Here is a 14958-nt window from a genome sequence, read left to right as displayed (position 1 = left end):
CCACCCTTGTTTTTATTTCTGCGAAATTGCCAACGCGCACACACACCACCGCAATGGCTGAGATGTGTATCCCCGGCTGACTATAACCTTCTCCTTCATGTCTGCGTGACAACCCCTCAAGAGGGGAGGTTTGGGGTGGGGAATGTGCTTTGCGACGCGGGCCTGCGAAAAAGGCTGGCCAGACGGTCGTTAAGGGGGGAAATCCCCGCGTTTGCAAGGCTGTCGGCGCCTCCCCCCCCCCTTCCCGATCACATTTGTTGCTGGGATTCAGTCCACTGGGGAAATGCAGATGGGCCGGCCTGCCCCACCGCCTTTGATTTATGGACTGCTCCGTGTGGCTATTGCTTACCCATTACATTGTGCGGGCATTTCGTAGTCGGAGTCTGGAAAGGCGACTTCCAGGGCCCCTGGGGGGTCAAGAGCTTCTTGAAGGGCGCGCCCCTCCCCCGCTTCACATTAAAAACCGAAATAGGATTAGAATTACAGAAGCTTTGGGGGACGCACATTTCCTATGGCGGGAGGGAGGCGGCAGCTATTATTTTCTCTTGCCTGTTTGCTTCTTTATAAAGGCACCGGGATGCTATAAATAGGCGAGGGCGGTTAGAGCTGCTTCTGGTGCCCGATCAATAAGGCCTCTTTCTCTCCACCCCAATTCAGCTGGGCTGCTTTATTAATTATGGACGAGAAGCAGCCAGAGCCGCTCTCTGGGTCTCCTTTGCACCTACTTGAATGGCGCTCCTCGCTCCACCCCCACCCCTACCCCCGCCAAAGCAAGAATTGTGGGCAGGGAGAATCGCCGCCCCCCTTCTAATAATCGAAAACGAACGCCCAGGGAGCAATCGGGCTAAATTAAATGGAGCTAAAATATAGGTGCCAGGTCATGTCGTTGTTCCTTGCAGGTTTGCGGGAGAAATGATCCCCGGAAAGGCTCGGGAAAGAGCGAGCCTTCCTTTCCAAAATGACGGTCTCGCTGTTTCATGTAGAGAGAGACGCCAACGGAAGCCACGCGGTTCCAGGGACGCCGCCTAGAGAGACCGAGGGACCCCCTTCGTCTGTCAGGCTGCGCGCCGTGGTCCCCTTCAGCCCTGGTTACTGGACGGCTTACAAAGCGAGCCGTAAGGTGCGATTTTTAACATCTCATGGGGGAGGGGGAGGGCTTTAGGCCTTTGGACGTGGCTGTGGGTCCTGCCCCCCCCCCAGTTGAAATCCATTTCCTTCCCACCAGGCACTGAAATGATGCCCCCACCCCCGGCCATGACCTGCAAGGCGGACCGCTGGAAGGGCGGCCAGATTTCCTTCCCTCGCCCGCTCTGGCAGCCTGCAGGAGAACCTTTCGAGTCGGCCCCGTGCATTTCAGACTCCGTCGAAGGGGAGGCGGCTCTCCCCTCCGCACCCCTTTCAAAATCGCGTCTCTCCGCCGCCTCCCACACCTGGGAAGCTCATTTGCAGTGAGGCCGACTTTCGAAGGTCGGGGCTGGGAGTCCTCGTGGAATCCGAGGGGAGGGGAAGGTGTGAAGCGCCAGTTCCGAGGAGGAGGGCGGTTTTCATCACTCCGGAGTCACGTGGTCCAGAAAAGGGGAGGGGAGGACTATGGGGAGGGGAGGACCAGGTTGACCCACTTTGGACCAGCAGAACAACGTGAGGTTTATTTCCCTACAAACGTACCATCAACTCTATCCCCACAGCTGCATTTTTAAAAAATCCCTACGCATAAAAAAGAGCAAGACTCCAGTAGCACCTATAAGACTAACAAAATTTGTGGCAGGGTCTGAGCTTTCACGAGTGACAGCTCACGTGCGTAAAGTAAGAGTGAATTTTGGTCCCATCGGTTTCAATGGGACAGCCTCCGCCGAAGTCCGCGTGCTCCTGCTTAACGCGTCAGTTCCCACATCCAGCCAGTCTGTCCGCTTCATACAATTTCTATCTACCTCTCCACAGAACGTTAAACAACTTACTGGGTTATATGAAACATTATGCAAGCCCACTATACATAAACTCACGTTAAAAAAAATCTACATCCTCATTTCAAACAATAATTTTATTTTATACTTTTTTCTATACTTCGTAGCAAATCTTTTATATTTTTTTTGCTGAATTCACTTTATAATAAACTTTCTTAAATTACATTTTTTTCTTTTTAAAATCAAGGCTCTTTTTTATACTTTCCCCTCCCCCAAACCTTTACGCTGTGTTTTTGATTTTAGTTTCTTTTTAACGTTAACATATACGCCCCCCTTCCCCCGTGATCTACACTGTTGGATAATCAGATATCTTACGGTAATGGTGGGACACCTAAAAGAAGAGAAAGAGGGCGGGAGGTTGGAAAAGAAAGGAAAGAAAAAGAAAGAAAGAAAAAAGGCAGGGAAACTTGTAAAGATGCCTTGACAGTTAAGTAAAGCTCAACTCTCAGCCAAACGTAGCAGCATTCATGAAGTCAATCGTGAAAGTTAAATCTCCTTTTTGAATCCCCCCCGTCTGGGTGTTCTCTTTCAGTTGTGCTCTTTCTCTCTCACACACTCCCTCTTTTGGGGAAGAGGGCCGCGTCTTTGGAAGTGGAATGGCGGGGAGAAAAAAACGTCTTTAAAAAAAATTCGCAGTTTCCCGGGAAAGATGATCGTCGGCGAGTGATCCCCCCTCTGACGCCTCTTCGCACAGGCGGCAGCTCCGCGGACCCCCTTGGGGCGCCCCCTCCCCCCGCGCCCGTGCCTTGGCTCAAGCCATCCTTCGTGGCGAGGTTTCCCCGGAACAGCCTCTCTTTTGTGGCCGTGAGCAGTGTTCTTAATAGTATTATTATTATTATTATTACTACCTATTTAATGCTTTATTAGTATTCGGTGGTGGCTCGAAGCCGTTCCTGAGATTCTTTTGCGCACAAAAAGAGGGCTCCGGTGGACCGTGGATCTGCAGAAGAGCGGAGTAAAGCTGAGGTCCGGCTTTGGCTCTCGATGGCCCCTCGCTTGGTACCATTTTGGCAAATCATCGAAACGCGAGGGAGAGAGGGGGAGGGGAGGGAGAAGGAGGAGAAGGAGAGACGCTGGGAGAGAGCAGAGGGTGATGGTGGCGGCGTGGCGGCCCTCTCCTTCCCCTTCCCTGCGCGGTGCTCCCCGGAGAGGCGATGGCTGGCGCCCGGTAGCTGCATCCGCGCCAGCCGGCCTGCCTCGCACCCCCAGTCCGAAGCATGGAGATGTTTCCTCTACAAATCCGACTCCTGGAGAAAGAGAGAAGAAGTGGTGCGCGCCGGGGCGACGGGCTGGGCTGGGCTGGGCTCTCTCTCCCCGCCTGCCTCCTCTAGAAGGAGAACCAGGTGGCCAGGGCGGCCGGCAGCGCCAAGAGCAGCAAGGGGAAGGCGGAGGCCAGCGACGAGGAGGCGGCCCCCTTGGACTTGCCGCACAGCACGAACAGGTTGCCTTCGTAGTCGAGCTTTTTGGACTTCTCTTTCAGCTTCTCCCAGACGTCCGTCACCCCCTCCTGGCAATCCGTGAGGGCGGTGAGGGTGCAGGCGTGGAAGTCGTCCCAGTACCTGCGCATAGGGGAGAAAACAACAGGAGGGAGATGACCAGGACTGGCTGGCGCTCCCACCCCTCCTCAACAGCTCCCAGCCGGGAAACAGGCTGCCCTTTGCCCTGGGGACTCTCTTCCCCTCCTAGTAATTTTGTGTTGGACAAGCCGGTTGGGGGGGGGGGGGCAAAATGCACTTTGCGCGTGCCTGGCTAAACGAGAAAGGCTGGACTCCTCGCTGAGTGAGTGAGTGAGTGAGTGAGTGAGTGAGTGAGTGAGTGAGTGAGTGATAGTCCGCCTTTCTCACTGAGACTCAAGGCGGATTACGCAGTGACAGTGAATAAGATGAACAGCTGGAACTTTCGTTGAACAAATGCAATACTAGGATATGGGTTCTAGAAATTTGAAAAAGAAACAGCATACATCTGATGCTGTGGCAGCTTTCCCCACCGAGCTGTGAGTCCTCGCCCGGGAGGGGAAGGCACTCTGCATATGCTCGAAGGCATCTTCATCTTTTCCCGCGTTCCCAGCCTGAACCTTGGTATCCAAAACAAAACCAACAGGTCAAGAGGAGAAGCCCTCCTTCCTTACAATTTCTTTACAGCTGCCCTGGCTGCCCCCGGACAGTGAAAATGGGTACAGGGACTGAGTCGTTAAAGACCCCAGTACCTTTCGGAGAAGCCAGCAATCACCTGGCAGGCTAGAGAGGGTGGGCTGCTGGGCGGACGCTGCGAGCCTGGCCCGGAAATGTGCTTTCAGACTCAGCGTTTTCAACAGGAGAAAAGGGAATGATACGTTTCATTGTAGGGCATGGATTGCACAAAACTGCAATCTTTGCGGAAAAAAACAGGAAACGGGTTAGATGAAAGGCAGGTAGAGAGGGGAAGCGACACAAATCGTAAATTATAGATGCCCCGAGGCTGGTTTTCCTCCTCTCTTTTATTTTAAAACATGGGTTCCCCCCACTCCACCATCAGTGTCAAACATAGCGGGAAAACTGCTAGCCAAAACTGAAGAAGAGGAGCCGACCAGCCGGCGAAGCAATTGCAAAGGCTCAACAGCCTCAGCTTCCAGCTGTACAGCTCAATGGGAGACTGGTCGACCAGCCCCTCGCACGATATAAACACAAAGAATGCTTGAAAGGATCTCGAGGGCAAGAGATGGTTTCTCGGCTACGTTGTTGCCCTGGACAGTTGGCACGGGGACCTTTCGAAAGTGCAGCGCACACTCTCGTGTTTCGCGATCTGCAGAACGATCAGATCTTTAGAAGTTGGACAGACGCTCTAAATGGCTATCCTCAGAATTCAGGCGCGGCCCTATACAAATCCTGGGGTGGGTGTGTGGGTGTGTGTGTGTGTGTGTGTGTGTGTGTGTGTGTGTGTGTGTGTGTGTGTTTTAAACAGAACTAGGTATCTACTCTATCCGCTGGAATTTGCGTAATCCATCCGCTTGCCACTTGAAGGAAGTGTCTGTGTAAAACAGAGTAGTGCTTAAACACTATTATCATCTAGCACCGATCATTATGATTCATTATTGTCTAGATACTCTTACTTAAAACTCACTATTCCAAGAAATGCGACATAGAAGGAGGGAAAAACAGCAGCTAGAGAAAAGCACCCAACCGTTGCCATAATCACCCGCTTATGACTTTTAACAGCGTGGCACAATCTATGCCGTTCTAGATTTGTCAGACTTTGTATAGGAGAAGTCCTTTTTTCCTAAAGCACACCAATTCTTGTCTATAGGACCAAGGAGAAAGCGCTTGCTAGAAGATGCTGTCATAATTCACACGAATTGCCCTTTCGTTTCCGGCAATAATGATGGCCTTGTGCTAAGCCGTATTATTAACATTTAGGATGGTGGTTGTGGGTTTTCCGGGCTGTATAGCCGTGGTCTTGGCATTGTAGTTCCTGACGTTTCGCCAGCAGCTGTGGCTGGCATCTTCAGAGGTGTAGCACCAAAAGACAGAGATCTCTCAGTGTCAAGGTCACACTGAGAGAGCTCTGTCTTTTGGTGCTACACCTCTGAAGATGCCAGCCACAGCTGCTGGCGAAACGTCAGGAACTACAATGCCAAGACCACGGCTATACAGCCCGGAAAATCCACAACCACCATCGTTCTCCGGCCGTGAAAGCCTTCGAAAATATAACATTTAGGATGTGCTCTCGCAAAATGCTTCTATAAAACCTGGCCTTGTACCAGATCCTGGAGTCTCCCTTCCCATGATCTGAATGCACATCTTGACCAGTGCTACTTAGAAGCGATCAGGAACTCTTTTCATGTCAGTTTCAAAAGCGGCAGATACAGACCCAGAACTGCTTCGCTCGCCGAATTTGGGTTTATTGGAGCTGGGGAGAAGGGAAGGAGAGAGAAAGGCTTGGATTTGTCTGTTTGGGTGGCCTTCCGAGTTTGTTGATTATTATTAGGAATATCATGCCGTTATTTTTCTAGTTTTACTGTAAACCGCCTCCAGTGCCTAGAGAGGCGGAATACATTTCATTTCCCTGAACAAATGATTGGATATCTATCTCTAAGAAATCCAGCCCTTAATGACATCAGTTTAGGGCTTAATCCAGAATTTACCACCCTCCTCCCTGGAAATTTGAGCCAATAAGGTGTCTTTGAGCAATTGCTGGGGGCCTTTTTGCCCTCTCCGCCCGTCTCCGTTGCTTGTCTGAACAACGCCGAGAGGCTTCCCGAGGGCGGGACTCTGGTTTGCGAACTCTTCCCATTGACTGCTGTTGGGTTGTCGATTTCCCGTCCGGTGTCATAAGAGCGATTTCCTCTTCCTTTTATACGACTGAAACAGTCTTGCGTGCACCTGATCGTCTGCTTCCAGTGTGACCAGCTCTGCTTATCCAGGTTGGAATCATTTCCTTTAACAATCACAAAAAAAAAAATGGGGGGAGGGGAAACCCTAGGCTCCAATTTAGAGAATGACATCTGCCGGTCCAGACGGATCTCGAAATGGGGTTGGGCACCGTATAATTGCTTCTTCCGATCGCATCTTCCCGCCCCCAAACAATCCTAGCCCGCCCCCTTTTGCCCAAGTAGGCGTTCGGTTGAGATTTGGTTATTATGCTTGGAAGAGTCGTGGGGCGAATTCTAATTTACGAGCACTCGGAACTGGTCGCGGAGTCCAACGCTGGCTGCATTTGTAATAAATAATGAGGAATGGAGCTGGCGTGAAGGGCTGAGAGAGCGCCTCTCCTGCTGTATTTTCTGCCGTAATTGCTTCTCCCAAAGGACGAGTAAATCTTCCCTGAGCTTCTTTCAAATATACACACAGGGGCGCGCGCGCGTGCAGGGAAGCGGGGGAGGCGACCTATCCCGAATCCCGGGAGGCAGGAGGGGTTCGAACGCCAGAATCGAGAATCTCTTTCTGCCCCCCCCCCCCCACTTTTCTGTCGCACACCAAGGACGCTACAGCCGTGTAGCAAACCGATGTCTTTTCCCTTCCCAGGCAGACATTTTCTGGGCAAGAAAATGGCAAACCACGGAGCTTTCTTAATAGAATCCGGGGAGGGGAGGCAAGTAAGCTCTGCAGCAAATAAATTCGATCATGGCATAGCTGTCTCGCATTTCGGAGATTTTCAGGAAGATTTCTCTTTCCTTCTCTCCCTGGTATCGTGCCGAGAAAAGATGCTGCATGAGACAAAGATTTTGCAGGAAAATCACAGTCAACGGGGACGTTTGCTTTGGAGAGAAATCAAAGCCTTACAGTTCCCCCCTGCTGCGTTTTGGGGATCGGTGGCTGGAGTGGAAAACGGGGCCAGTGGAAGACTGGAGATTTTTACATTCCCTTTGGCCGTCTATGTAAACAGCTACGCTCTACGTTTGTGTCAGAGCACTGCTGGTACGCATCCCTATTTTGAGCACAGTGGTTTGAACGACCTTTACTTGAAAGTAAACGGATATAGCATTCAGCGTAAGAACAGCCTGATCTGATCTGCACAGGTTTCACCTTGATCTTCACAACTCGATAGGTACTATTCTGATTCAAAGCGATCAGCGCCTGAACTGTCCAAGATTTTGAGAGGGAATTGTTCCACTCAACTGAATGCTTGCTAGCTTGCTTGGCCAAATCGGGGCAAAACCGAAAGCCCAGTGGGACATAATGCTTCTGTCCTAAAGAGATTTGCAGCCTGCTCCTATGCAAGTTTACCCAAAAGTGCAAGAGTGCGTTCAGTAGGGTTGCAACCTGGGACTTATCTATACAGATGAAGCTGATTTATACAAAGCTAGGGCACAGGTACTGCAGTACAGTAGCAGCATCTGCTCTGACTGGCAGCGGCTGTCTAGCTCAGAGAGAGAAAGGTCTTCCCCATCGTAGACTTTAACTGGATTGACCCTGGGACCTACTGCAAGAGCTGTCAGAGTCAGGGGCCTCTCTGGCTGACTTTCAAGTCAACCCGCTGTTTGGGGAATAAATCCCCCACTGGAACTTCCTCCCCAGCTGTGGAGAGGATTAAGTTGCATATAAGATTTCCACATAAACATTCCATTTTAACCGTGCTATCAACTGAATTAGTACAAACCTGACAGCGAATTCTGTTCATTGCAATCAAATTTGCCTCTTTGGTTGGGCACAGCTCTTTCCTCCGAGAAGCATAAAGGGGATTGGTAACCATACTGCTTGTAAAGTCAATTTAGAATCAAGCCCTTTCCTTCCACTGGATTCTAGAGCCAGCTGTCCTTATAGAAGGTTGCACGGATTCTTCCATTCCTTTAAGGGAAATGCAACTCCCAACTTTTCCATGGCCAATGCAATTCAGATGGTCCGTCGTTTGCTGGATCACACCAGTCTCCTCATTTGAAATGCGGAGTTTGTTTGTTTTTTTACCCCAGGTTCATTTGTAAAATAGAAAGCCTGTTGTCCTGGAAGGTGTTGTATTGGGAGAAGTCCTGGGGACGAATTCCCGCTTTATATTGCAGCAACTCTTTTAGAAAAGAAAACCCTAACATAAGAACCCTCCTCAGATTAACATGACCAGAGATTCAATCTAATACAGAACATTTCACATTAGATCGATAATTTCTGTACCTTACTACAACGCTGTGGCAACAACTGAAATCACAATGCCTTATACCCTGTGCGATATTTCACTCCAATATTTTAAAAGCATTCTTAAAAATAGGAGATCGATCTCCTTTGACTCATCTTGGGTACTAGTTTCCTTCTCGTATTATCTTCAACGAGCTGTTGGCAAAACAAGATAAATCCAGTTTGACAGAAGAAGTTCTTAATGGACTAGGAAGCCAAGGCTACGGAGAAAATGGAGTCAGCCGCCATAGGGCCCGCCGGATGCCTCGTCTCAAGCATTAAGCTTGCATTAAAAGCTCCCTTTTTAAAACTGGGAGGGATAATACCGTTTTTGCCAAGGTTGGTGGAATATACATTTTAAGCTCTGCGGTATGACATGTTTTATGAATGCATCTATTAACCAGAAGAGGACCCTTAATGGAAACCAGCCGGTTAATTAAAATTAGTTCTTTAAAATTGCATCAGGATAGCATAATACAAGAAATACCTCACAATGGAACAGAGGAAGACAAAAAAATCCCAAGTGAGCATAATGAAAACTATTAAAACAACAGAGCTTTTGTCTCTGACTTCAATAGGATGTGAATATCTCTCACGGTTACTTCTTTGGAAGCAAATACAATGAAAAGATGGTCGATCCAGTTCGAGTGATTTGCACTGGAGCGTCGATCTGTTTCAAGCAATGGAGATGAAAACTGCATACAATTTCGGCACATGCATTTTGTGATTGTGCGTAGTTCAGTGTGTAAATCGGCTGAGCTCTATGCCTGTATAGCGCAGAAGAAAACCATACAGGACAAAAACTACTAGTGGGGGTGGGCGGGTGGGAGGAGGCTGGCTTGCCTTCATAGTGTAAGTTAACACAACAGCAGTCTGTTGGTATGAAGCCAAGCATACGGTTATTTTTATTATAAAAATAACCATCTAGGTACACGATAAAGGAACTGGAATGACCATAGAGAGGCAGAGCAGCAAAAGAAGTAAACCTACCGGCAGATCGTTTCGAGATTTCTCTTGTCGTCCATGTCTTGCTGATAGCCGGCAATGTTATTGCCCATCCTGAGCACACAGTCCGAGAAGCCCTTAAAGACCGCATCGCACTTGCCCGCCGCTCTGACTGCCTGCACCAGGTATGCTGGGGAACAGATCAGCACCACGTCAACTGGACAGCTCCGAGCAAGGTACACCCCGCGCGATTACCCAGCCCCGGTTCTGGCTTGAGAAAATTGCGATCCACCCAGACCCCCCGCCCCCAGACTTGCACACCCACGAACACACGCGTACCCACGAGCACACGCACAACAGCTGGAGCGGGGACTGGATCCCTCCACATCAGGAAAGGCGTTTTGTTTCCTCACTTGGACTAGTCACATTTGTAAATTAAACAAATGCGTTCAAATGCCAGATCAAGAGGCCGCCTTCTCTGCTTTTAGCGTTCAGTAATAAACAGCGAAAAATGCAATAGCACCACTTATAAATAACAGCCTCTCTCTCAAGTTTCCTTCAAGTTCATACTTTATCTGTGGCACATCCTTTGGAAGACATAACGTTTTGAATGATTTTGGTTTATTTTAAAAATCTTTAAAGAACATAATTCGTCTTCTAAGAACATTAAATTCACTTCAGCACACAGTTATGAATGCAGCTTATTATTTCTGTAAGAGGCTTTCAGAAGATTATAGCGCTCTGCAGAGGGAAAAAACTATAGGAAGACATCATGGGAGGAACGGCCACTAACCACCATTCAGGGCAGGCTTTTAAAATACATCATAGGTCCATAGAGCAGACTGGAGGGGGAAAGCGGGGGTGGGAAACCATCAGATATATAAAACCTGCTCTTCTAGTATTACTTTCCTGCAGTGGCGCTCTTTGTCTCTCCCCCCATTGCATCCTGATAATTGTGTTTGAAGTAGGCTCCCAAAGTCCCGCCTACTTGATGAAATACGATGTCTTGCATCCAGGGCAATTGGGGGCAGTTCGACCCATGCAAGTGCCCTGTAACACGAAAGCCTGGGCTGCGGCTGACATGTCCCATGCGTGTGCCCCTTCCTTCGACCTCCCCTCCTCCACGATGAATCCCCCTTCACGTTCTTTCACTGAAGTGAAGACAAAAGAACATTTTCCAGCCCCCTCCCATTTAATCTCTATCCGACTCGCCTTGACTGAGTCACAGCTTCTGTTCGGCTGTTTCTATCCACCCAAAGCATCATCAACTCTGATGAGCCGCTATCCATCTTCGCTTCTTGCGATGAAACCCAAAGCCTCTCTGAAAAGATTCACAGGAAATCCGAAACCAGACGCCCTTCTTATTCCCCTCGGGAAGATAGTTTTGTGACTTGGGGGACGGGGGACGGGGACGGGACTCATACAGGTCAAGGGGAACCCCCCAAACTTTGAATAATTTCGGATTAAACCTTCCTTCTACCCTTCCCCCACAGTCTTAGGGCGTCACGTACACAACCAGAACTCAATGGCGAAACGCTTTTGGATCATAATAACATTGATGGTCACATCTCTCTGGCGCGTTTGGTGTGTGTGTGAGTGAGAGAGAGGGGGGGGGTTTACATTTTTGCTTGAAATAGGTCAATTGGTTACGTTGCTCGAACACCACACGTACCCACCAACTCTAACCGAGCCGCTCTGGCTTTCGCAGGCTGTATTGGGGAGGGCGATGGAGAGAAAGCAGCATACGGGGAATTTATCCCTATCAATCCTGCAGCAAATGAAAGGGAATTAGCGACTTGTTGGTTTAATTGATCACTGGCTTGATCCCCGGCAAGCTGTTAGTTGCTGGCGTCTCCCGCGCCACCGCCTTCCACAGCAATCGGGTTAGAGAAAGTGTCAATTCGGTTCCAGCGGGCTAGTGCGCTTGCCCAGCCCAGGGAGCAGAAGGTGGGGAGAGAGGGGAGATGGCGAGGGGAAGAGGCACCCCCTCCCCCGAGATTTTCTACGGCAACGCTTTGGCTGGTGGGAGTTTGTGTGCTTGCGTGTGTTGCAATAGCGCGGATGCAGTTACAAAAGAAAAGACTCCTTCCCCATTATTTCGGTGGAAACCCCCGCCATCACCTGATTTATCATTAACCTGATTTAGTTACCCCCCCCACCCGCAATTCCCCAGCACATCAAAACACTCAGAGACAGCAGAGATTGGCTAGGACAAGGAACCCGCAAAGAAATGCCAGGCACGGCCGACCATCCCCAGAGCAAAGCCCGCGCGTCTTCCTGCCTCTTTTCGATCACAGCCTCGCGTTTCAAACCACCGTCCTCGACCGAGGCTCGGGAGACGCTCCTCTTCAAAGGCCGCGCGCCGAATGGGGAAGCCTCCCGCCCCCGCTTTCACTCTCCCGCCCCCAAAGACGCCCCCGCGCCGCTTGGCACTTTGGCGCAAAGGGAGGGCAGGGCGAGGCTGGTGCCCGGGATGCCCTCAGCGCCCGGGAAGGGCCGAGGACCAGCCTCCACTCCCACCTGTTCCCGCTGAGCCGGTCCGGATTGCCCCAGGAGGAGAAAGGCGGCCGCTGCCTGAGCCGGCGCCCGGAACCGACCAAGGCTGGCCCTGCTGGGGGCTCCGGGGTGGGGGCGCTTCTTTCGGCCTCCGCCTTTCCTCCCAGTCAAGCAGCCCAACAGGCAGCGCTAAAAGGCGACCGAGCCTCATTCAAAACAGCACGCGCGCACGCACACACACTACACACACGCGTGATTTTTTTTTGCTTCTTCGCTGACATCCCCCCAGCCCGTTCCCTTCATTTAGTCTTCTCTGCCCCCCCCATTACGTCCCTGTCTCTCTGCTGCTACTGAGGTTCTCTTCCCTCTCTGCAGCTGTGCCCCCCCCCCCCGAAAAGGTCACCGAATTCGGACTCATTCCAGCCCCCGGGGCCAAGGCATTGGTGCAGGGATGTGCATACATTTGGGGGCACAGGCACGCACCAACGAGGCGTTGCACTTCTCAGTTCTTACCAGGCAATTGTCCCACACTTTGCTACAGCAAACGTGAAACACAAAACCCTGCAACAACAGCGAAGCCTCATTTTCCAACACCAACAAATGCAATATTTGCAAGAGAACATGAAAACCAAACGGTGCGGTCAACCCGAGCCTCCAGTTCACCGAGAGATCTTAAGAGGACAATTATACGCCTTAACGTTGCTAATTCGCGGGCTGTTGGTATAAAGGGGACGTTTGCAAGCAAACAGCGTAAGAACGAATGTAATTTGCCAACGGAATTCTTGCACGGATGCTACAATGTCGCATTTCCCACCAAAACTGGACACTCATAGTGACACTATTTCTAACTAGAGAAATAACACGTTCATTTCAAATAACTTTTTAAAAAACCCAACACGTTCAATGCCACAAGGAGAGCAGGAAGAGAGATTTACACAGGAGATGAAGAAGGTCCCTACGTGGCAATAACAGCGCTCGATACATTTTTCTCTCCAGTGTTCCAGGATCGCAGTGTTTCATCTTCTGTATTATTCGTTTGAATAACCGAGGAGGCAGTTTAAGGCTGTCATCCTCCACCTCCACCCCGCTCCCCAAACGCTGCAGAGATCGGCGACAGCGAGAAAAACGACTGCGAGAAATAAATCCGAGCGCTAAATATTTGGGACACGAAGCCTCTGGAAGACTGCATTCCAAAGGGGGCTGCAATGCTTACAAACGATGTCTAACCGAGAGAAGCATGCGAGCCATTCCCCTTTTCTGATCACACCACCAAAAATTTAAGATTTCCTTCCTCAGTTTTGCTCAGTGCAGAACCCAAAGTGGCATTAACTTAAAGGTGCCTCTTCCTTGCTATAAACTCTGGAAAACCGGCAATCCATCAAACAAAACCAAGAATATCCCAAGCCCCCGACCGCCAGTGCTGAAGGAAATCTGGGCTATTTTTAAGCCCCCCCCTTCAAAAGATATGCATTTTTGACCAGTTTACTAGTGAGAGAGAGGCAGAAAAACTGGGTAATTTAGGTCTCCATCGTCTTGATTTCTCCATCTCTGCGCCTTTTAACACAACACAAACATTCATTTACTACGGCAGTTGGGACAGAAACTTCCAACAGCCTTGCTTGCTTTTCTCTCCCCCCCTTTTTTTCTTTTACAATTCAGCTTCCTAGATGGAGGACGGCGATCATTTTGTGTATCTCTTCTCCTCCTCCTTTCTCCCCACCCCCCCATCTCTGATCTCTCTAGAGAGGGGAAAAATGAATTTAGCTTTGGACAAATCGGATGGGACGCGCTCTGTAGAGATGCAACCTTTGTGTGCGTGCGTGTGGATGTATATATTTGGGAGGGGAGGGAGAGAGAAGGACTATCGCGAGGCAATTAAGGAAGGTATCCTTTCTGAAATTAACGGAAAACCCCTTGACATTTGAAAGGAGTCCACAGATAAAGAAACAACCAGTTTTATTTAGAAAAGAAAAAGAGTCCATTGAACGCTCACACGGCCAGGCTGTCTTGGCATACACGGACGCCACCGATCTGCGAGCGGCGATTCCGGCTCTGGGGGCATGCACGCCGCAGGGCTTTGGTGCATTCAGCCAGACCCGCTCCCAGCCCGGCCCCGCGGAGGCTCTCAGCCCACTTACCTAGCTGCACAGCAAGGACCAGAGAAATGTATCTGCCGTTCAACTTAAGTCCCATCCTACAGTGAATACAACCATTTGCGAGGTGCGGAGCTTTCTGTTCCGTTCTCTCGGGCGGCGCTCGCTTCGCTGGTGGCTCAGCGGGGTTTAAAGCGGGGCTCGGGGGGAGGCGGGGGGCAGCTGCAAGCCGGGCATCGCCAACAAGTTCCGACTCAGCCGCCGAGACTTTTGCGCGCCGAGCTGGGGGCCGGCGGGAGCGGCAGGCGAGCTGGAGCGACGGGGCCGAGGCGAGAGAGAAGGCGAGCGGGAGGCGGAGCGGGGACTGGCTCACTCCGTTCCGAGGGGGCGGGCGAAGCGCAGCCTCACGCCCACCGCCGGCCTGACGTGCAGATGACACCGAGGGGGGCTTGGCGCGCACCTTGCCGGAGGGAAGCGCCATTTGCCGGCCCTACCCGCCGCAGCCCAGCCCAGCCCAGCCCAGCCCGCCGCCCTCCCGGGTCCCGGCGCCCTGCTGCAGGCGGTGCGGCAAGCGGGCCGGCCAGCCCCACCGTCGCAGGTTCGCCGCAGCCCTGCAGGGGGCGCCTCTCGCCGGGCTTGGCTGACCCTCTGCCACCTGCCCGGCCCGGCCCCTCGGAGCTGGCCGGAGCGCGCAAGAAGCAACAGGCCGCGGGGCAGGCCTCGGCCCGGGCCCTGCCGCCTCGCAGAGCAGCGCTTATCCCGGGAGCAAATGGCCCGGGCCCGCTGCGTTGTCTTAAGGACACGACCCTGAAGGTGGTTCGCTGCCCCATGAAAGGCGCACGCGGGTTCCCTTCGGGCCGGCCCAGCGCTGCGTCCTCGCTC

The 14958-nt window shown here is 51.4% G+C and overlaps 1 protein-coding gene across 1 annotated transcript; it reads right to left on the bottom strand.

Moving 5' to 3' along the window:
• Positions 1 to 2079: 2079 nt before the first annotated feature.
• On the bottom strand, positions 2080 to 14386 carry NRN1 (neuritin 1). The gene is made up of 3 exons (XM_054985571.1): positions 14122 to 14386; positions 9533 to 9677; positions 2080 to 3520 (listed from the first exon to the last, which is right to left on the bottom strand). The coding sequence occupies exons 1-3, from the start codon at positions 14174 to 14176 to the stop codon at positions 3289 to 3291; spliced, it is 432 nt and encodes a 143-aa protein (XP_054841546.1). The 5' UTR covers positions 14177 to 14386; the 3' UTR covers positions 2080 to 3288.
• Between the last annotated feature and the right edge of the window lie 572 nt (positions 14387 to 14958).

The sequence above is a fragment of the Eublepharis macularius genome, chromosome 7, assembly GCF_028583425.1.
Source record: "Eublepharis macularius isolate TG4126 chromosome 7, MPM_Emac_v1.0, whole genome shotgun sequence".
Lineage (NCBI taxonomy): Eukaryota > Metazoa > Chordata > Lepidosauria > Squamata > Eublepharidae > Eublepharis > Eublepharis macularius.
This window is presented reverse-complemented; position numbering and strand designations above follow the sequence as displayed.

Coding starts and splice junctions, on each gene's coding strand:
- NRN1 (XM_054985571.1), bottom strand. CDS start 14,176: ATGGGACTTAAGTTGAACGGCAGATACATTTCTCTGGTCCTTGCTGTG. Junction 9,678..14,121: donor GGTCCTTGCTGTGCAGCTAG/GTAAGTGGGCTG, acceptor TCTGTTCCCCAG/CATACCTGGTGCAGGCAGTC. Junction 3,521..9,532: donor AATCTCGAAACGATCTGCCG/GTAGGTTTACTT, acceptor CCCTATGCGCAG/GTACTGGGACGACTTCCACG.